Raw genomic sequence first — 23,331 nt, 5'->3', positions numbered from 1 at the left:
CAGTGAGTGGGAAAGGGTAAACTTCCAAACATTCACACTGCGAATGGGCCACCAGGTGGGAAGAATATATTTAGGCAGAGTGGCCTGGGTATACCTAATTTATAGCGATTTGTGAGAAATTTGGAGCAAGTCGAATTTCTTGGTGAACTTCTGCAAATCTGCTGAATCGAATTTATCAAAACTTCGCTAATCTCTAATTAGAACCAAAAAGAGCTAACCAAAGAAAATTAGCTTTAAATAACAATAGGAGGATAATTTGCATTTATATAGTAACAAAATTTTTCACAGCACTTTAGAATCATACGGTAGGTGTACAAAATCTTACGTTAACTGTAACAAACTAATCAACAATTAAAACAAGAGGAGTGAGAGCCAGGCTTGCAAGAACTTACAATCATATGGGTTGTCCATCAGGCAAATATCGAAAATGAAGTTGCATCCAGCACTAAGATAAAATGTAATACTTTATTATTATCGTTAACACGGCATAGACTAGCTAAAATACACTAAACCACTTGCGTGTTCTTGAAACACATAAGCGGTTTTTAAGATTTTAACATTTTTATGGTGTGTCTATGATAACAGACATACCACCATCTACCATTACTATTTACCCATAGTCATAAACTTCTCTGTGCCTTGAGTTCCCGGTGCCCTAGTAGGTTAGCTGCCAACTATACTGGGACTATTCCAAGAGGTAGAGGTCTGGTTGCTCATCTGTAGTAAAGTCCAGGTCCCTGTAAAGGAGGTTAATAGGTGAATACCAGGAGAGTGCTGGAATAATGCCATTAGAGTTTAACCCAAAGCCAAACCAGTTAATTGGCACAGTGGATCCACACTCACTGATCCATAACATGGGGCACTTTTGTTTGGACCCAAATTGAATCTGATGACCAATTTGTGTGAATCGGACCTACATTATTTTTCAAAAAGTTAGCTCATTTTGTATCCTAAACATACATGGTTGTTTTTATGCTCATATTAAAAAAAGAAGGGGCAACTATAGTACTTTAGGCTTGAAGAAACAAAAATTGACACCCACTTTATGCAAATACTGATGACATCTCCAGTGGCAATCAAATACTGACACACTGCAATATATAACATTAGGCCAAGAATAAATAAGCTAATTCTTTACTAATAAGTACAAATCAGTAAGCAATTATTACAACCTAACATAATACCTTGACTGCAGTAGGGCTATTTTCACAGTAACAATGTTATGTAGGTGTAAGTTTATGTTTTTCATAATTATATAGAACTCCAAGATCCAAACTGCCACAGTGCTTTTCTGCTTTTCCCATTCATTTTCTTAATTGAATCACCTTATATTTTTGTAATTAATGCCTTTTCTCTGGAATACATCTGCCAGCAATACAGAATGTGTGGGCAGCAGTAACATGTTGCTACTGTAGTTTGTTAATGGTGTGTTTTGTGATTATTGTTCGTAGCCTGGTGGAAAGACAGCTAATTACTCTATATAGGTAATTGCAGCATGGAATCCTGGATCCTTTTTAGTTGTTTGCTGCCCAGAAATACCTTACACAGCAATCAGATTCTGCATATGAAGTCAGGTTTTGAAGAGCTGCGTCTTTATTAATTTCCTACAGTTGCCAGTTGCACTTTCCCAATGCAGAGCTATTAGGAATGCAAATTCTATGATAGATAAATATCAAACAAATATTGTTAGTGGATACTAATAAGGTTCTCTCAGTGCAATAATATAATAAATTATTTCTCAGCATACAAAAAAAACAAAAAAATGGAGAGGTATGGGGTCCCCGTTCGTGGTTGGTGGGGACCTATTAGTAGGAACCCCATCAAATCTAATAGTTATCCCCTATTATGTGGATAGGGAATATCTTGTAGAAACCAGAATTCACCATTAAAGCGTTTGTGTCACTTCAGCAAGCGGCATTTATCATGTAGAGAAAGTTAATACACGGCACTTACTAATGTATTGTGATTGTCCATGGAGGGAAAAATGAATCCAGCCAGCAAAGGAAGCATTATGGACAATCACAATACATTAGTAAGTGCCTTGTATTAACTTTCTCTACATGATAAATGCCACTTGCTGAAGTGAGACAACCTCTTTAAGTATTTTAAGAATTTTAGTACTTAAGCATCTTGAGCTATTTGATTTTTGTCCCTGTAAAACCCCATAAAGCTAAGATTTTTTGTACATATACTTCTTTTACCTTTTATTAAAGGTTCGGGTGGCATTTTGTTTATTTTCAATGAATGCAGTAATATTAAATAGTTTAAGCTTCAGTCAAAATCTTTAGGGATCTGTTTGTTTGCTTTTTTTTATTACACATGGCAGCATACCAAATGATGTCATTGCCTTACAATTGCTGTGTATTTTTAGCAGTCCATTCTAACTTTAATTACAACTAGTATGTTTAGATGAATTCATGAGTGAACAGCAGTGAGTCATACTGGAAGGGGATTTAGAGAAGCTTAGGTGCTCTTTACACTGCCATTCTTCTTACTTATTCTATGATGATAAGCCCTTTAAGAACAATAAATCAATCGCTCGTCTTTTCTAATATGTAGAAGCATATGTGGTTCTATTCTGGTACTCTGGTTTCCTCCCACACTCCAAAGACATACTGATATGGACCTTAGATTGTGAGCCCCACTGGGGACAGTTGGATGATAATGTCTATAAAGCGATGCAGAATATAGTAGTGCTATATCAGTGCATAAAATAAATAAATATTGACATGTGACATTCTACTTGCAGTGATTGTACACTTCTAAATTTCTAATTTTTAAATTTAAGATTACCCATTTTGATATATATCTGGAATCAGACATTCTTGTAAGAGTATTCTAAATGGCAAAATGTTGTAATAATTTATTGGAGAATAACACAGTAGTGTACATATTAACATGAAAACTTGGTTTCATAATCCGCATTTTGCTCTTTTTCTTACTGTTCACTAAAGATAAAGTGAGACCAATTTCATTATATTCACCAAAGTGGACTTGATCTCAATTCATCAGTTACCTTTTAACTCTGGGAAAACTGCCAGCTCCCCTACTCACAAAAATATGTATTTATGTGTGTCATTCGAATAAGGAAACTGATGATTAATGTAACTTAAAAAAATATGAAAAACTCCGAAGACATGGAAACTCCTTCGGACTAGCCTTAGATTTCCATCTTTAGTGTTCATAATCATTCATTTTTTCTGCAATGAGAAAGTACAAACATATTAGAAAAAGGGATATGTGTCACTATGAGGTTTTAACTGGCAGAAAAATTATAGTTAACACATTCCCTTTCATGTTTTGCGAGAGAGGTTTTGATTGAAAAATAACTCATTTTTTTTCTCCAGATATTACCAGGTGTTGCATACATATTAGAAAAAATAGTGGAAATTTTTTTGAATTAGTTTAATCAGAAATGTCATTTTTTTTAATGCACTAAAACGTAAAAGAGGTATCTGACATAAAACTAGAGGAAATGAATGGGTTAGTTGTAAAACAATGGAAATATGGAGTTGAGGCACGATGGTATGTGATTATGAAAAAATTGTAGAATTGTATAAAAAAAAATCAAATCACTGTATGGTTCAGTGTAATATTGACAATTCATATATCACACTTTTTATGTAACATAGAGGGGATGTGAATATCTGTCACATTATTTGGAATTGTTTTGAAATCCACATGTTTTGAAATCAATTCTTACAATAATACAGGATAAATATGGTTTGGATGATTTGCCGTGTACCTCTGAGGTGTGTGCTTTTAGGTGATACTTGCATGTTTAAAGGGATTCAATCAGTTGGAATAAGGACTATTATCTACAGTGCTATATGAGTAGTCGGTATGATTATGGGGATAACAAATATGTCCATGTTTTTGTTTTGTTTTAATACTTTTACAAAATAATTCTACATTTTAAAGCATAAAAAGCCAGAAAATATTATGCAAAAAGTTGGTGTTTTTCCTAAAAACGCTATGTGGGGATCCACCTTAACGATATTCTGACATGTTATGGAATTTTTGCTGTGGATTTGTTGCAGATTTGCTGTGGATGTACCAATGATTTTGCCCACTACATAGTGAAAGGTAATATCTGCAGTGGAAACCCACAACATAAATTGACAGACTGTGGATTTTAAATCCACACTGCAGCTCAATTTACACTGCCGTTTTTTTTGTTTTTTCTTAAAGCCTGTAGATGAGATTTCATAAAATCGCATCCACTGTGCTGGTACTGTAAAATGCTGTGGATCTGGTGCAAACAAATCTGCGGTTGCTAATCCACGAATGTATCTGCTATGTATGAACATACCCTAATGCTTTGGTATGCTCAGTATAGCAAGGCATTTTTTCCTGTCAGCAAAAAACTGACAAGAAAAATGATGCATTGATTTATCTTTTCAGACTAAAATTGTAACAAATAAGTTTCGCAAACTTGCAGCTCTAGTGTGTAGAATTGCTATATAGGTCATATGTTGATTGTAGGTTGGTTACCATTGTATTTAACTAGAGGTTTGGACATTTCTTGATATTCTCTTTATAGTTTCTTCATAAAGAAATGTATTAAGCAGTAAAAATATGTTTAATTGAAGGATTCACTATAATCCAGAACCTTCTTTGGGAAGAGACAATTAAATGATGTTTACAGGAAGAGAAGTGGGAGCAATTGCCTCCAGCTTTGTATACAAACTGTATTTTAGCGTGTTCTTACTTAGTGTAAACCTTTGTGAAACATATGCTAAAGAATCTCACTAAAATGTTAAGTGTTTATTTCCCAGGATATTTAATCTATTTGACATAAGAAATTGTCTAGAACCTTACTCTTTACTAAATACCGCTGTATTCCTGTGCAATAATGCTGGATGTGAGGATTCTACCAAACAATCAATTAGTGAACATTACTGTGGATAAAGAGCACCACAATATTGTAATATATTGTCATAAGTTTCCAACATTTCTAGGTTACAATATAGCTCTAGTTAAAAAAGAAAAACAATGGATAACTGATAATGTCAGATTTGTCAGATAGATCATGACAGGTGACAATGAATCCATCATAGAGCCTGTAATAAAACAATCCATGACACCAGTGAGAAACAGAAACTTACACTTATCAGCCATAGCATAAAACATACTGACTTCTGAAGTTAACAACATTGATTTTCTAATTACAATGAAGAGTTAGTTAGATTGGGCAGCAAGTGAATGTCGTAAGCAGGGAAAATGGGCAAGTGTAGGGATCTAAGCAATTCTAACAAAATGACAGGTCTTATTGGGTGTTCCTACAAATGGGTTCACTGAAAGCACAACTGGTGAACCCATCATAGGGTCATAGTCGCCCAAGGTTTGTTGAGATGCATAGGGGTCAAAGACTACCTTTTTGGTTTTATCAAAAAAAAAGAGCTATTATAGCATAAATTGCTGAAAAAGTGAATTCTAGCTAAAAAAGAACACACAGCACATTGAAGTTTGCTGTATATAGGGCCGCATAGCTGTAGACCAGTCAGAGTGCCCATGCTGTCAGATTCCTCTTTAACCTGTCTGCTTCACCAGTCACTAGTTATTCTGCAATTACAACCAGCTAAGACCAGATCCCTGTATAAGAATTATAGGTTAAAGAGAAGACCTAGGAGTTTTAAGGATTCTGCTAAGCCAGAGGCACGTGCAAAGCCTGTCTGAGGAGGTGAATGTGCTAAAGAGGTAATTCTTCACAATACCATATCAAAACACAGTCATAATGCAGCAGGAAAAGGCCTTCTCCAAACTTGCAATAAAGTTGTCTTTGTTTGATGGTGCATTAATGGTATGCTTCATAATATGATACCTAGCTATTAGCCTGAAAACAGCCCTCACGCCAAGTACAGTCGTGGCCAAAAGTTTTGAGAATGACACAAATATTGGAAATTGGAAAAGTTGCTGCTTAAGTTTTTATAATAGCAATTTGCATATACTCCAGAATGGTATGAAGAGTGATCAGATGAATTGCACAGTCCTTCTTTGCCATGAAAATTAACTAAATCCCCAAAAAACTTTCCACTGCATTTCATTGCTGTCATTAAAGGACGTGCTGAGATCATTTCAGTAATCGTCTTCTTAACTCAGGTGAGAATGTTGACAAGCACAAGGCTGGAGATCATTATGTCAGGCTGATTGGGTTAAAATGGCAGACTTGACCTGTTAAAAGGAGGGTGATGCTTGAAATCATTGTTCTTCCATTGTTAACCATGGTGACCTGCAAAGAAACGTGTGCAGCCATCATTGTGTTGCATAAAAATGGCTTCACAGGCAAGGATATTGTGGCTACTAAGATTGCACCTCAATCAACAATTTATAGGATCATCAAGAACTTCAAGGAAAGTGTTCAATTCTTGTTAAGAAGGCTTCAGGGCGTCCAAGAAAGTCCAGCAAGCGCACGGATCGTCTCCTAAAGAGGATTCAGCTGCGGGATCGGAGTGCCACCAGTGCAGAGCTTGCTCAGGAATGGCAGCAGGCAGGTGTGAGTGCATCTGCACGCACAGTGAGGCGAAGACTTTTGAAAGATGGCCTGGTGTCAAGAAGGGCAGCAAAGAAGCCACTTCTCTCCAAAAAAAACATCAGGGACAGATTGATCTTCTGCAGGAAATATGGAGAATGGACTGCTGAAGACTGGGGCAAATTCATATTCTCTGATGAAGCCTCTTTCCGATTGTTTGGGGCATCAGGAAAAAGGCTTGTCCGGAGAAGAGAAGGTGAGCGCTACCATCAGTCCTGTGTCATGCCAACAGTAAAGCATCCTGAGACCATTCATGTGTGGGGTTGCTTCTTATCCAAGGGAGTGGGCTCACTCACAATTTTGCCCAAAAACACAGCCATGAATAAAGAATGGTACCAAAACACCCTCCAACAGCAACTTCTTCCAACAATCCAACAACAGTTTGGTGAAGAACAATGCATTTTCCAGCACAATGGAGCACCGTGCCATAAGGCAAAAGTGATAAATAAGTGACTCGGGGACCAAAACGTTGACATTTTGGGTCCATGGCCTGGAAACTCCCCAGATCTTAATCCCATTGAGAACTTGTGGTCAATCCTCAAGAGGCGGGTGGACAAACAAAAACCCACTAATTCTGGCAAACTCCAAGAAGTGATTATGAAAGAATGGGTTGCCATCAGTCAGGAATTGGCCCAGAAGTTGATTGAGAGCATGCCCAGTCGAATTGCAGAGGTCCTGAAAAAGAAGGGCCAACACTGCAAATACTGACTCTTTGCATAAATGTCCTGTAATTGGCGATAAAAGCCTTTGAAACATATGAAGTGCATGTAATTATATTTCACTACATCACAGAAACAACTGAAACAAAGATCTAAAAGCAGTTTAGCAGCAAACTTTGTGAAAACTAATATTTGTGTCATTCTCAAAACTTTTGGCCATGACTGTATGTGTGTATTTGATGGTACACTTAAATTCAACACTTGTGATTTACTAATATTAACCTTGTAATAGGAGACCCCTGAAAACTCCTCCAGTATATCCTGAGCCTCGAAAATAGATACCTGCATACAATCCGATCTTATGGTCCTGCCAGGGCCGGCTCTAGGTTCATGTGGGCCCTTGGGTGATAACTCTCAGTGGGCCCCCTTGTGGCATTTGTCAAATGTCACCACGGCATCTAAGAGTATTAAAAAACTGAAGTGCGGGCTTCCTGCTCAGATGTGCCTTCCCCTAGCGGAGACCAGGGAAAGCACCCTGTTCTAAAAAAAGGCTGCAGCCTGTACTAGGCTTCGAGGCTCATTGTTAGTATATGCCAGTTCAGGCCACTAGGTGGCAGCACTAAACTGTGATATAGTGATTTCTATAGAGAATAATGGAGCAATTTCCATTATTCTGTATAAGTTGCAATCTGATGAAAAGTAATGAAAAAAAGTTTTTAAAATATTAAAGAACTTTAAACGTAAAATCAGCCCAATTTCCCCCCCAAATGAACAAAAAATAATAACATTATGGGCATCATCGCATGCGAAAGCACCCATACTATTAAAATATTTTTAAAAAGTTAGAGATTATGGTAAAGCATGTAACAAAAAAAAAAAGGCTGATTTTCCATTTTTTCATCACTTTAACTCCCAAGAAAATTAAATAAAAGTGATCAAGTCATACAAACCCCAAAATGGTATTGTCAAAAAAGACAGATTTCCCTCAAATGATCCCCCACACATCTCTGTAGACAGAACTATAAAAAAGTTATGGGGGTCACCGGGGAGCAGGGGTCTGTTAGGGTTGCCACCTTTCCCAACAAAAAATAATAGTTACACAAATTAAAAAGGTTGGTGTGTCTATTTAGCCTCTATTTTTGAAATGATTATGCTGGAATTCAAACTCGCAGCCTTCTATATTAAAGTCAAGAATCTTAACCACTGGGCTATAGAGCTTCATGTTTATCTGTTGTACATATATTATGGCTGAAAACCTCAGCAGTAGTTTCCCACATATTATGCATTCATATACAGGTCCTTCTCAGAAAATTAGCATATTGTGATAAAGTTTATTATTTTCTGTAATGTACTGATAAACATTAGACTTTCATATATTTTAAATTCATTACACACCAACTGAAGTAGTTCAAGCCTTTTATTGTTTTAATATTAATGATTTTGGCATACAGCTCATGAAAACCCAAATTTCCTATCTCAAAAAATTTGCATATTTCATCCGACCAATAAAAGAAAAGTGTTTTTAATACAAAAAAAGTCAACGTTCAAATAATTATGTTCAGTTATGCACTCAATACTTGGTCGGGAATCCTTTTGCAGAAATGACTGCTTCAATGCGGCGTGGCATGGAGGCAATCAGCCTGTGGCACTGCTGAGGTGTTATGGAGGCCCAGGATGCTTCGATAGCGGCCTTAAGCTCATCCAGAGTGTTGGGTCTTGCGTCTCAACTTTCTCTTCCCAATATCCCACAGATTCTCTATGGGGTTCAGGTCAGGAGAGTTGGCAGGCCAATTGAGCACAGTAATACCATGGTCAGTAAACCATTTACCAGTGGTTTTGGCACTGTGAGAAGGTGCCAGGTCTTGCTGAAAAATGAAATCTTCATCTCCATAAAGCTTTTCAGCAGATGGAAGCATAAAGTGCTCCAAAATCTCCTGATAGCTAGCTGCATTGACCCTGCCCTTGATAAAACACAGTGGACCAACACCAGCAGCTGACATGGCACCCCAGACCATCACTGACTGTGGGTACTTGACACTGGACTTCAGGCATTTTGGCATTTCCCTCTCCCCAGTCTTCCAAAGTACTTTCATCCGAAAAAAGTACTTTGGACCACTGAGCAACAGTCCAGTGCTGCTTCTCTGTAGCCCAGGTCAGGCGCTTCTGCCGCTGTTTCTGGTTCAAAAGTGGCTTGACCTGGGGAATGCGGCACCTGTAGCCCATTTCCTGCACACGCCTGTACACGGTGGCTCTGGATGTTTCTACTCCAGACTCAGTCCACTGCTTCCGCAGGTCCCCCAAGGTCTGGAACCGGTCCTTCTCCACAATCTTCCTCAGGGTCCGGTCACCTCTTCTCGTTGTGCAGCGTTTTCTGCCACACTTTTTCCTTCCCACAGACTTCCCACTGAGGTGCCTTGATACAGCACTCTGGGAACAGCCTATTCGTTCAGAAATTTGTTTCTGTGTCTTACCCTCTTGCTTGAGGGTGTCAATGATGGCCTTCTGGACAGCAGTCAGGTCGGCAGTCTTACCCATGATTGCGGTTTTGAGTAATGAACCAGGCTGGGAGTTTTTAAAAGCCTCAGGAATCTTTTGCAGGTGTTTAGAGTTAATTAGTTGATTCAGATGATTAGGTTAATAGCTCGTTTAGAGAACCTTTTCATGATATGCTAATTTTTTTAGATAGGAATTTGGGGTTTTCATGAGCTGTATGCCAAAATCATCAATATTAAAACAATATAAGGCTTGAACTACTTCAGTTGGTGTGTAATGAATCTAAAATATATGAAAGTCTAATGTTTATCAGTACATTACAGAAAATAATGAACTTTATCACAATATGCTAATTTTTTGAGAAGGACCTGTATATCAGAAGTATGATTTTATATATACATTTATTTTGTGCCATACATTATTTTACAATAACTAAAAAAAAATATATAAAATTATACTTCTGCTGTATAGGAATACCTAATACATGAGAAACTACTATGAGGTTTATCTAGCACAGTTTAGCATTGAGCTCTATAGCTCAGTGGTTAAAGCTCTTGCCTGTAATGTAGAAGGTTGTAACCCTGTCTGAAACATTTCATAAATAGAGGCTAAATTAGATTTAAATACATTGGGTGTCCCAAAGCATACTGATAATGCTTGTGGATACCCCCTTCATTTTCATAGCACTGACTCCATATATGGACATAGCCATGTATGGAGTCAGAGCAGGGACCCCTAAGACGGGAACTAGAGTCCTGACTGTCCAGTAACACTGGGGGATTCCCCATACAGTGATCTTCAGCATAGACCTGAGTGGGCCACCTAGTAGCAGTGGGCCCGACACTTGCCTGGGTTTGCCAGGTGCAGATGCCGCCCCTGGGTCCTGCCTTCCAACCCGGATACCATGAACCGATCTCTCCTGCCTGATCCTCTCTGCCAATTGCTCCATTGCTAAAGCAAAAATGATAGGGGACAATGGGCATCCCTGGCTTGTTCCATTTTTAATATAAAAATGAGTAGACAGATAACCTAATATCAACACTGCAGCTGAAGGGAATGAGTATAAAGCAAAAATAGCTGTTTTTAATAACCCATATATTCAAAGTTTCTCCAGTACTTTCTCCAAATACTTCCAGTAGATCCTGTTGAACGCCTTCTCTGCATCCAAAGTGAGAAGCAGAAAAGACGTTCGAGTGTCTTCCACTAGTTGTATTAGATCCAAAAACCTACATGTGCCATCTGATGTCTGCCGGCCAGGAACAAACCCCACCTGATCTGAATTAATAATTAATGGTAATATTTTTATAAGACTGGATGCCAATATTTTAGCATATATTTTAATATCGTTATTTAATAAAGAAATAGGACGATAACTTTCTGGCATTGCTAGATCTTTCCCTTTCTTGGGCAGTGTATTTATTGTTGCTTGTAGCATTGCTTCTGGAAAGCTGCCCTTTATTGCGGCTAAACTAAATACATTTGCCATATATGGGGCTAATATTTGTACATAAGTTTTATAATAGGCACTAGAGAACCCGTCTGTGCCTGGCGCTTTTTGACGATTTAAGGTCTTAACCGCTTGTATTATATCAGCATTTGTAAAGGATACTGATAAATTAGCTAATTCCTTCGAGGACATTTTCGGTAATTAAATTGTATCTAAAAAACGCGCTATTACTTCTGTATTTGGTTGTTGTATGTCTGATGATTTATCTACGTTAAGTTATATAAGCTGGCATAATAATTACGTAATATTTCCGCAATATATTGTGGGTTTACAATTCTTTTATTATTCTCGTCTCTGAGAAGTTTAATTGGTGATTTACTTCAATATCATTTTAACTTACGTGCTAGGGTTGCTCCTACCTTATTATCATTCAAGTAATAGCTAAAATTTGCTCTCCGTAGTGTAAGGTCATGTTTATATGTTAATATATTTTGTAACCTCTCTATTTCCCCTAATCTGTTGTGTAATTAATATTGACGGATATATTTTATTTTGAATTTCCAATGTCCTAATCTGCTTTAATATTTCATCTATTTTAGTCTTCCTACATCTTTGTTCTATTGCCCACACGCCTTTTGTGCATTCCATATCATGCCAAAGTCACTAACTGATGAAACATAACAGAAAAAAAAAAATCTTGCAGTTCCTTTTACAGGTACTATATTTAGGATGATGTAATAGGACCTCATTCAAACACCACTGGTAACCTTTCGGCAATATATTTTTATTTTTTATGACAAGAGAGATTGGCGCATGGTCTGACCAGGTGATCGAACAGATCTGGGCATCTACCACAGTCGTCAGGTGTCTCTTATCAACAAAAAAAAACATAAATCCTTGAATATGAAAGACAAGAATGAGAGAAGATTGTGCAATCTTGTTCCATACCATGGCTACATCTCCATCTATCAAACAAACCCTGTAGATGTAAATAATCTGTCAAGGGTGTCGGTCTCTCAGCTGTGCTGGTGGTATCCAGTCCATTATCCATAATACTGTTAAAATCTCGTCCTAATATAAAATTTCCGTATTTATCAGCTTAGTAGATTCTCACCTTTTTTAAAAGTGCAAGTTGTTTCTTATGAGGAAAATATACATTAAGGACGGAATAAGCTATATCTCCTATCATACATCTCACCAGCAAATATCTCCCCTCTGGGTTGGATACCACTGAGTGCAGCTGAAAAGACACCAAATAGCATACCACAATCAATACCCCCTTCTTTTTTTTAGTGCAATTTGCAAAAAAAGATGTGAAGAAACTTGTAGATTCACACTGAAGGCATCAAAACTATGAATTAACACATGTGGAATTATATACATAACAAAAAAGTGTGAAACAACTGAAAATGTCATATTCTAGGTTCTTTAAAGTAGCCACCTTTTGCTTTGATTACTGCTTTGCACACTCTTGGCATTCTCTTGATGAGCTTCAAGAGCTAGTCACCTGAAATGGTCTTTACTTCACAGGTGTGCCCTGTCAGGTTTAATAAGTGGGATTTCTTGCCTTATAAATGGGGTTGGGACCATCAGTTGCGTTATGGAGAAGTCAGGTGGATACACAGCTGATAGTCCTACTGAATAGACTGTTAGAATTTGTATTATGGCAAGAAAAAAAGCAGCTAAGTAAAGAAAAACGAGTGGTCATCATTACTTTAAGAAATGAAGGTCAGTCAGTCCGAAAAATTGGGAAAACTTTGAAAGTGTCCCCAAGTGCAGTCACAAAAACCATCAAGCGCTACAAAGAAACTGGCTCACATGCGGACCGCCCCAGGAAAGGAAGACCAAGAGACACCTCTGCTGCGGAGGATAAGTTCATCCGAGTCACCAGCCTCAGAAATCGCAGGTTAACAGCAGCTCAGATTAGAGACCAGGTCAATGCCACACAGAGTTCTAGCAGCAGACATCTCTAGAACAACTGTTAAGAGAAGACTGTGTGAATCAGGCCTTCATGGTAGAATATCTGCTAGGAAACCACTGCTAAGGACAGGCAACAAGCAGAAGAGACTTGTTTGGGCTAAAGAACACAAGGAATGGACATTAGACCAGTGGAAATCTGTGCTTTGGTCTGATGAGTCCAAATTTGAGATCTTTGGTTCCAACCACCGTGTCTTTGTGCGACGCAGAAAAGGTGAACGGATGGACTCTACATGCCTGGTTCCCACCGTGAAGCATGGAGGAGGAGGTGTGATGGTGTAGGGATGCTTTACTGGTGACACTGTTGGGGATTTATTCAAAATTGAAGGCATACTGAACCAGCATGGCTACCATAGCATCTTGCAGCGGCATGCTATTCCATTCGGTTTGCATTTAGTTGGACCATAATTTATTTTTCAACAGGACAATGACCCCAAACACACCTCCAGGCTGTGTAAGGGCTATTTGACCATGAAGGAGAGTGATGGGGTGCTGCGCCAGATGACCTGGCCTCCACAGTCACCGGACCTGAACCCAATCGAGATGGTTTGGGGTGAGCTGGACTGCAGAGTGAAGGCAAAAGGGCCAACAAGTGCTAAGCATCTCTGGGAACTCCTTCAAGACTGTTGGAAGACCATTTCAGGTGACTACCTCTTGAAGCTCATCAAGAGAATGCCAAGAGTGTGCAAAGCAGTAATCAAAGCAAAAGGTGGCTACTTTGAAGAACCTAGAATATTACATATTTTCAGTTGTTTCACACTTTTTTGTTATGTATATAATTCCACATGTTTTAATTCATAGTTTTGATGCCTTCAGTGTGAATCTACAATTTTCATAGTCATGAAAATAAAGAAAACTCTTTGAATGAGAAGGTGTCCAAACTTTTGGTCTGTACTGTACATAGAGAAGATTGTACAGTTTTTAATTCCCCTTCCCCTCATTACCCCAGTACGGCTAGACATCAAAGTAAGCAATCTAAATTCACATAATGATGTACTTGTTTGCAATAGGTGTGGCTGAAACAGCTAAACTCAATAATTAAGTAGGTGTCCACAATATTTTGGTTATACTGGTACTGTGGTTATAGGTGTACATTTCCAAGATTAAATACTTGTCATTTGTGCTCATAAATGCTCCATTCAGGGACAATATTGAAGCTAGTAATCTTCAAGTGTTTTCACTTTGTGTATTCTTTTACAAGTTTTAATGCTTCCAGTCACATCTTTTGTCTTTTGAAATAAGTTGCCTCTTGCTCTTTTTTACTGAAAGGTTTGCAATATGTGCAACTTCACTAATTCCCAGGCGTTTAGATAATTCTGAAGTTATGTGCAGGGAGTTCAATCAGTGAACACAGCCAAATAATGCAATTATTACAAAAAGCTAATCATCCTGAGAGCCAACTAACTGCTTTCAGCAGTACTTGGTGCATTCTGAACTCACATACTGTATCCTGTTTCACAATGTTCTTTCAAAGATTGCGCATCTTCCCACAAAATCACATTGTAATTACCCAAAATATTGTTTGCAGGTAGGAGAAGTATGCGTAACTTAGGTGAACTGGAATTATGATATCAAACTTAATGATCTTTATATAAAATATTTCTAATATTCGTATTAATTATAGTACATTATGCATTTTGTACACTAAATTGGTCACAGTTCAAAAATCAAAGTGATAGATGTTAAAATTCTATGTGAAGTACTAAAATCTGAAACATCAACTGCAAAACTCTTGGGGCATTCCATTGATTCTTCACACACCTTTCTGGAAACTGACTAAATCATGGACATGACATGGGGATCATTCTCATGCTGCATTATCTGTGAATTAAATAGATGTGATAATGATAGTGACCCATAGTGATTTACCATTTCAGAGTATACAAATGAATGTAAAATTAAAACAATGGAACATTTTTAATATATATATATATATATATATATATAGATAGATAGAGAGAGAGAGATAGACATACACACACACACATTATATATATTACATACACAAACATACAGTTGCAAGAAAAAGTATGTGAACCCTTTGGAATTATATGGATTTCTGCACAAATTGGTCATAAAATGTGATCTGATCTTCATCTAAGTCACAACAATAGATAATCACAGTCCGCTTAAACTAATAACACACAAATTAAATGTTACCATGTTTTTATTGAAAACACCATGCAAACATTCACAGTGTAGGTTGAAAAAGTATGTGAACCCCTAGACTAATGACATCTCTAAGAGCTAATTGGAGTGAGGTGTCAGTCAACTGGAGTCCAATCAATGAGATGAGATTGGAGGTGTAGGTTACAGCTTCTCTGCCCTATAAAAAACACACACAAGTTCTGGGTTTGCTTTTCACAAGAAGCATTGCCTGATGTGAATGATGCCTTGCACAAAAGAGCTCTCAGAAGACCTACGATTAAGAATTGTTGACTTGCATAAAGCTGGAAAGGGTTATAAAAGTATCTCCAAAAGCCTTGCTGTTCATCAGTCCACGGTAAGACAAATTGTCTATAAATGGAGAAAGTTCAGCACTGCTGCTACTCTCCATAGGAGTGGCCATCCTGTAAGGATGACTGCAAGAGCACAGCGCAGACTGCTCAATGAGGTGAAGAAGAATCCTAGAGTGTTAGCTAAAGACTTACAAAAGTCTCTGGCATATGCTTACATCCCTGTTAGCGAATCTACAATCCGTAAAACACTAAACAAGAATGTATTTCATAGGAGGATACCACAGAGGAAGCCACTGCTGTCCAAAAAAAACATGCTGCACGTTTACAGTTTGCACAAGAGCACCTTGTGCACTATGTGTGGCGAAAGAGGCACACCAACATCAAAACCTCATCCCAACCGTGAAGTGTGGTGGTGGGGGCATCATAGTTTGGGGCTGCTTTGCAGTGTCAGGGCCTGGCCTGGATGGATTGCTATCATCAAAGGAAAAATGAATTCCCAAGTTTATCAAGACATTTTGAAGGAGAAGATAAGGCCATCTGTCCACCAGCTGAAGCTCAACAGAAGATGGGTGTTGCAGCAGGCCAACGACCCAAAGCATAGAAGTAAATCAACAACAGAATGGCTTAAACAGAAGAAAATACACCTTCTGGAGTGGCCCAGTCAGAGTCCTGACCTCAACCTAATTGAGATGCTGTGGCATCACCTCAAGAAAGCGATTTACACCACACATTCCAAGAATATTGCTGAAACAGTTCTGTAAAGAGGAATGGTTAAGAATTACTTCTGACCGTTGTGCACGTATGATCTGCAACTACAGGAAACGTTTTGTTGAAGTTATTGCTGCCAAAGGAGGTTCAACCAGTTATTAAATCCAAGGGTTCACATACTTTTTCCACCTGCACTGTGAATGTTTACATGGTATTTTCAAAAACATGGTAACATTTAATTCTTTGTGTGTTACTAGTTTAAGCAGACTGATTGTCTATTGTTGTGACTTAGATGAAGATCGGATCACATTTTATGACCAATTTGTGCAGAAATCCATATTATTCCAAAGGGTTCACATACTTTTTCTTGCAACTGTAATATATATATATATATATATATATATATACATATATATATATATATATATATACACATACATATATATAGTGGGGTTTCCCTCTGGTAGACAAGATTAGCGGACGCAGTATAGAGGCAGCAACAAGTTCTTTGGATCAAACAGTTCAGTGTTTTATTCATACTTTAGGCAAGTGACAAAACAAGCAGTCATAAACAAGCAAAAAGTCAACTTGCGGTGTTGGTGGTAATTCACACCATGCGGCAATTCTGCCTCAAAGAATCCTCGAGCATAGCAGCACCAACCTGTTTTCACGCCAAACAGGTAGCAAGCCTTCATCCAGACACAAGGCTCCAAGATACCAACACAGAGACCTCGCTTCTGAGCCCATCTTTAGGACAGCCAGGCGCTGCCAAAACCCAGATCGGCACTTAAAATCCGGTCCAGTATTTGACCTCATCTGGCTGTAAATCAGCCCAGCAGCACATAGGAGGAAAATACCTGTTTTCTCATACCAAACATCTCGCTGTGTCACTAATTATATATTAATGATCTTTAGATTATTCAGGAATAGCTTTATCTAAAGGGCAAAATTCATAGTCCAAGAATTATGGAGAAATACCCTTGTTAGTAAAAGTCTGAGAAGGAAAGCTGTAATCTGGATATTGCTATAATTGTTCATGTTGGTCATTAAGAGCAGGAAGTTCATAAAGTCATATCTGGTGTATGAAGGACTTTATGGCATACGGTAATATATCACATATAGAGTTGTGCGAATTGAGCTTCAGATCATATATCTGAAATCAATTTGTTAAAAAAAAAAAAACTTTGTTTGTAATGTTGTTTTTGTCTACAGCATTAAAATGTATGTGCTCCAAATAGTAAAACTTTATCTCTGCAGAAGTTGCGCGAGACTTTGGTAAATTACTTCAGAATTCTTATCTGCGTATTTTAAAACATTTTAAAATAGAAATCCGAACTCAGCTCTGGTACTGAGGTACCTCGGTACCAAAACTGACTTTGGATTTCTATTTTAAAATGTTTACAAAGCTGTTTTTGAACCTACAACCAAGCAGATAAAAAAAAAGGAGTCTGTCCTTTACATCCTTAACACTGCATAAAAAAAGCCTGAACAAATCCCTAATGCGTACAGGCACCCTAACTGGGATTTTGCTAATGAATGACAGTGTCTAGGTGATTTTCAATTATACAAATATGGCACACCAAATCCACAGCCGTTAGTACATTTAGTGCATCATTTGCACCATGTTAACCATAACTTTCTTCTCTAAAGGTGTTTGTGGTATCGTACATTTGATAAATGCTGTGTGCTTAGAGCTTATACTGAGGCACATAAAGTCCTGGCACACTGGTATGCCATTATATGGGGTGAATAGCTCTGTAATATGGCAGATAAAGACACATTAAAGGCATATTGAGATACAAGATGGCTCCATGTTGTCACTCAGTACAACTACGGTAGGATGTTGGAGCAATAGAACGTGTGCATGACAGAACAGTTTAGCATGTTACTTGCACCACTTTTATAAATGGATGTTACTCCGATATTAATGGTTTTATTTTATTTTCAGGTATACAGTTTTATATAATGGACATCATCAGGAGAATGAGCAACTTCCAATCCACAATGACCCAGAGTCACAAGAATCCTGTTTATAGCCAACTCCTAAGATCCAATGCGTGGATATAAAATCAAAAGCCACACATGGCACAAAAGAGCTGCTTGCAATAGGCAACAGAGAAATCACTGCACACTACTGGAGTCCTCCTGGCCCATTGGACGGAGACCTCCTGGTACATTGGAAGGAGACCAGTCATAGTCACTATATGGATTTCTATTTCAGTGGCCTGAAATCCTAAAGAAAAATCAACCAAAGACTGGATTAGCATGGCAAGCTTTGTGTGTATACAGTATGAGTGTATGTAAACATGTCCTAGTACACATGCATACATATATACTGCCCCCCGTGCCTAACTGATGAATTGAACATGCAGTATTTGCGTGAAGATCATTGATGAACCTAGACTAAGGACATTTGTAACAGTACATCATATGACGTATCTGCATGTATGGTTATGTTCAAAGGAACATGATCTATGTCCATGTAGTTGAGGCACATCCCTCTAATGTAATCTTGTATTGCTTCGCTGCCCAGCAGCCTTGTAAAATCCAAAGGATCTTCCAGGAGCTTTGGTGTTTTGTTGTTGTTTTGCCATCAACTAATAGATGTCTTATGAAGGTCAGCTTAACATGCACAATATAATGTTGCTGCTAATTGTGAAATGTGTGGGAGACTTGGACTCTGTACCGGTATCTGGTCAGGTATAAATGTTTTGCCCATGTTATAGTAATTCTGTCCAATACAGGGACATGACAAAAAAAAAGTGTACCTGTGTGGTCAATGTTAAAACATTTCCAGCACTATTTCAGCCTTATCATTAAATTATATCACATAATCAATATGGAGTCAACACCTTTTTTAAGAAAACCCAATGAAAAACAAAGCTAATATTGTATTTATGAAGCAACAGACAATGCAGATCAACTTCTCTTGCTTATTTCAGCATAGTATCTTCTGTGACCATTTTCATTTGCTTTGTATCATACTTACAGAAGTTCTACTTACCTTAAAAAGCTGCATACTGGTAAAACAAAGTGTAACCTTACTCATCTTTCAAATCTTCCATCAGACAGTTCCATTGTCCACGCCAGTCTGTCTTGATTGGAGCACATTGCAATACCTGATATGATTGTATCAGAAAACTCAGGCCAAAACAGTAATGTGCCATCCATAGGGACATCAAACCTAGCCATTAATTGGCTGCCTCAGTATAATCACGTGTTGAGTACAAAAACTCATTGATGTAAGCAGATAAACCAAGTCCAGTGGAGGACCATGATACCTTTGGCGTGTAGATACTTGACACTTTATTATTATTACTGATATGCAGCTGATACTATGGGTTGCAAAAACATTTTAACATTCCTTTAAACCTTTGGAAATAAAAGTGATAAAAGATCAAGCTAGTTCCTGAATTACTGCATTCATAATCTGGTGCTGAAATTATTAGGAATCAGCCACATAAAGCCATGCATACAACCTTCATTTGAAGTAACACAAAGGCAGTTTTCCACAAATATTACTGCGTGTGTCTCTGTTCATATTATTTTAATAACAATAAAAAAAAAAACAAAGGTGAGAAAGGTCTGAGCATAACCCAGCCCCCATCCTCACCATTTCTATGTTGTCTGGAGGTTTCTTGTCAGTTTTTTCCCCATCTCTGGTAAATGTCCACTGGTTTAGCATCCCAGATAATCCCTGCTGTATTGTAGTTTGTTGACTCTAGTCTCTAGATTGTGATTTAGAGTACCTACTCCTTACTGTCTATGCTTCAATGCTTCAGATAGGCCCTAATGCCCAGCAGTTGTTGTACATCTTATGTCCATGGGCTGGAACACTATTCCTGGTGTACTGAATACTTTTCTCCCTATTCGCTTTTCCTTCCTAATCAGAAAGGAAGCTTTATGTGCTCAGTGATGCATTAATCTCTGTCAGCTAGAAGGATCATTCACCAATTGACAATATGGAAGTAATGTAGACAGGAGCATTGGGATGTGCACCTAAAGGGAGAAGCTATCAGGGCCAAGGCTGATGCATCTTCTTACTGTGTATCTAAGCTAGTGGATCTCAGTCTTTGACACATCAGTACAATCCTTTTAATTGTCATGTTGCTAAAGTTACAGAATGCTATAAGAAAGCTGTGTTCCATTTAAATGAAAACAGACAGAAATGCAATCAGCCATAAGATTTTTTTTTATGACAATGGTTCCAGCAGATCAGGGGTGGGGAACCTCTGGCCTGCGGGCCGTACACATTGTGAAAATGATAATGACCGCACTATGACCTGACGCTGTGCTCTGTCAGGTCACACTACAGCACGGCAGGAAGAAGCTGGAGAGGTAAGTTTATTTTTTTGTTTATATTAAATGTCTGATCTGAGGTCTGAATGGGGCTGATCTGAGAGTGGGAATGGTTTGATGGGAGTCTGATCTGAGTCTGATGGGGGCTGATCTGAGGCTGGGTGGCCTATTGGGGATCTGATCTGAGGCTGGGGGGGGTCTGATATGAGGCTGGGGGGTCTGATGGGGGTGTGATCTGAGGCTGGGGGTCTGATCTAAAGCTGATGTAGGCTGGGGGTCTGATAGGAGGCTAATGTGATGCTGATGGAGGTGGGGGCAGATCTGAGGGCTGAGAAAAGGACAAAAGGCAGGGACCGTTGCAAAAAAAGAGGCAGGGACAGTGGCAAGGAGAGTGAAAGCTGGGTGAACCCCTTTCTGGACCCCCTGGTTTTATAAATAAACTAAATATATAACATTCCCAACTTAAAAATTAGACTGCTCTATGTGGTCAAAATGGCGCCTGTACTATTTGTATAGTGCAGGTGCCATTTTGTGGTGCAAAAATTCAGTGCTCTAGATTTTTTTTATTGAAGCGCAATTTCTGTAACTTACTCCTAAGTTACTTATATGTTTGACCATATATAGCCGTCAAATTTTTAAGTTGAGAATTTTGTATGGCCCCCGAACAATGTTACAAATATCCAAATGGCCCTCGGCAGCAAAAAGGTTCCCCACACCTGCAGTAGATAATAAAGTATCACCATACCATGTCATTACAACCGTCAGCAGATAAAATGGAGGCTGAACACTTCCTAATTTGACTTTACCCATTCTATAAAACTCAAGAATAAATAAAATAATAAAACAAAATAGTATGTTACATCATTATACACTTAAGTCCTCAACATTGAAATTGTGAAAGCAAGAAGGACAAGTCGTAAGGTTATGAAAATCTAGGAATGATCAGATTATCACATTTTCAAGCACCTACCTCCAATCTGTGGCATGTAGGAGGAGCATAAAATTCAGAATGAATTCAATTTTTTTTAGCCACATGAAACCTCAAAAATCATCAAATCACCACAATAAGTCATGGGCTGATTGTGTTATGCCTCCAGGTCATCAATGTGTAGTATTTTGCCACTTGTGACAATCTGAGAGGGACAGAATACTTGAACTGAGGGACCTTAGTTCATCGTCTCCTCAGATCATTACATGCGCCAAGACAAGATGTCAGCACTGTTCAATATTGTGTGTCCCGGTCGTTGGGAGAACAATGATGAACTGGAATAACAGCAAGAGGGGCACAGAGGCAAACCTTTGCATAAATAAATCATTTGATAAGAAAAATGGTTCATAGTAATACATTTTGTACTGCAAGTGAAATTGGACATCACATCCCAAGCCTAGGGCAGCAAACTGTGTGTACACAAACCATCAAAATGTGTTTGCACGATATTAGACTACAAACCAGCCATTCGGCTACAGGTGTTCCAATGGTCTCACATCACCGCTCTCAAAGGCTATCACGGTGCACAGCAAGGCAGCAGTCGCTGGAATGGGGATCTATCCTCTTCAGTCACGCTTTTGTCAAAGATGCAATGATCACCAGAGATAGGACTGGCGACCACTTAGGCAATGCCATGAAGAGAGCTTTACAAGGGAACGTCACATCGTTCCTACCTCCAGGATTATGGTATGGGGTGGCAAAATGTATGGCAGCCAGACCCCTCTAGTCTTCAGGTACACTAAAAGCTCGGCATTGCATTGATTTTGTTGTGGAGCCGTTTCAACAGAAAAAGGCCTGGCTGCCTGCTGCTCATACTAATGTGAGCAGACTGCATGGGCTTAAAGTGCTACCATTGCCTGCAGCGTCCCTGGACTTGTCTCCCGTCAAGCAGATCTGGGACTTCATTTGTTGGCAATTGCAAAGGGACCAACCAGCAGCAGATCATGATGATTTTCATGCCCAAGTGGCAGAACATCTCAGACAACCACCAGAAAGTGGTGTAAATGATGACTTAAATCCATGCCAGCTATGAGCTGTAGTTTCACTAACACAATTAATGGTATATTAAAGGGAATGTGTTAAAGTAAAATTACCTATTGTTTACATCATATTTTTATAAACATATCTTATATAAAAACATATCTTATATAAATACATTGGGGCACAATTATTAAGACTGGCGTTTAAGATGCCGGTCTTAATAAAGCCCTAAGCTGGCAGTGGTCCCGCCGAACTTATGAAGAGGCGCAGGCAACATCAGTTCTAAATGTAAGAGAGCTTCCTTGCTGTCATACATTAACACCTTTTTCAATGCCTTAAACAGGCCTAGAAAACTGCTGGCCAGTCTCCTTCCCCACCCATGTCACCCCCACTTATTTAGACCTGGTCGGCACGAAGCCGCAGATTGTAGCGCAATTAGCTGTTGCTTCGCAATCTGCGCTTGAAATATGCCTAATTTAGGCGTATTTTGGAATGACAAATGACCCACATTGTTTATAATATTTTGTGAGTTCTTTTAGTATTTCAATGTTACTATCTACAGGTGAAACTCGAAAAATTAGAAAATCGTGCAAAAGTTCATTTATTTCCGTAATGAAACTTAAAAGGTCAAACTAATACATGAGATAGACTCATTGCATTCAAAGCGAGATATTTCAAGCCTTTATTTGTTATAATTTGGATGATTATGGCTTACAAACTATGAAAACCCCAAATGTGTACAAGCAGCAGGGATGACCGCAGACTGGAGAGGATTGTCAGGAAAAGGC

The 23,331-nt window shown here is 38.5% G+C and overlaps 1 protein-coding gene across 1 annotated transcript in view; it reads left to right on the top strand.

Moving 5' to 3' along the window:
• Window positions 1-18,380, top strand: part of HTR4 (5-hydroxytryptamine receptor 4) — a 576,608-nt gene extending 558,228 nt beyond the window's left edge. The window contains exon 7 of the mRNA XM_044277452.1: window positions 18,224-18,380. Within this exon, the coding sequence (XP_044133387.1) occupies window positions 18,224-18,311 (88 nt within the window). The 3' untranslated portion in view covers window positions 18,312-18,380. The remainder of the gene's footprint in view (window positions 1-18,223) is intronic.
• The last annotated feature ends 4,951 nt before the right edge of the window (window positions 18,381-23,331 follow it).

Source organism: Bufo gargarizans, chromosome 2, assembly GCF_014858855.1.
Source record: "Bufo gargarizans isolate SCDJY-AF-19 chromosome 2, ASM1485885v1, whole genome shotgun sequence".
Classification (NCBI taxonomy): Eukaryota; Metazoa; Chordata; class Amphibia; order Anura; family Bufonidae; genus Bufo; species Bufo gargarizans.
Note: the sequence above shows the minus strand (reverse complement) of the source record. Positions and strands in the feature narration are given on the sequence as shown.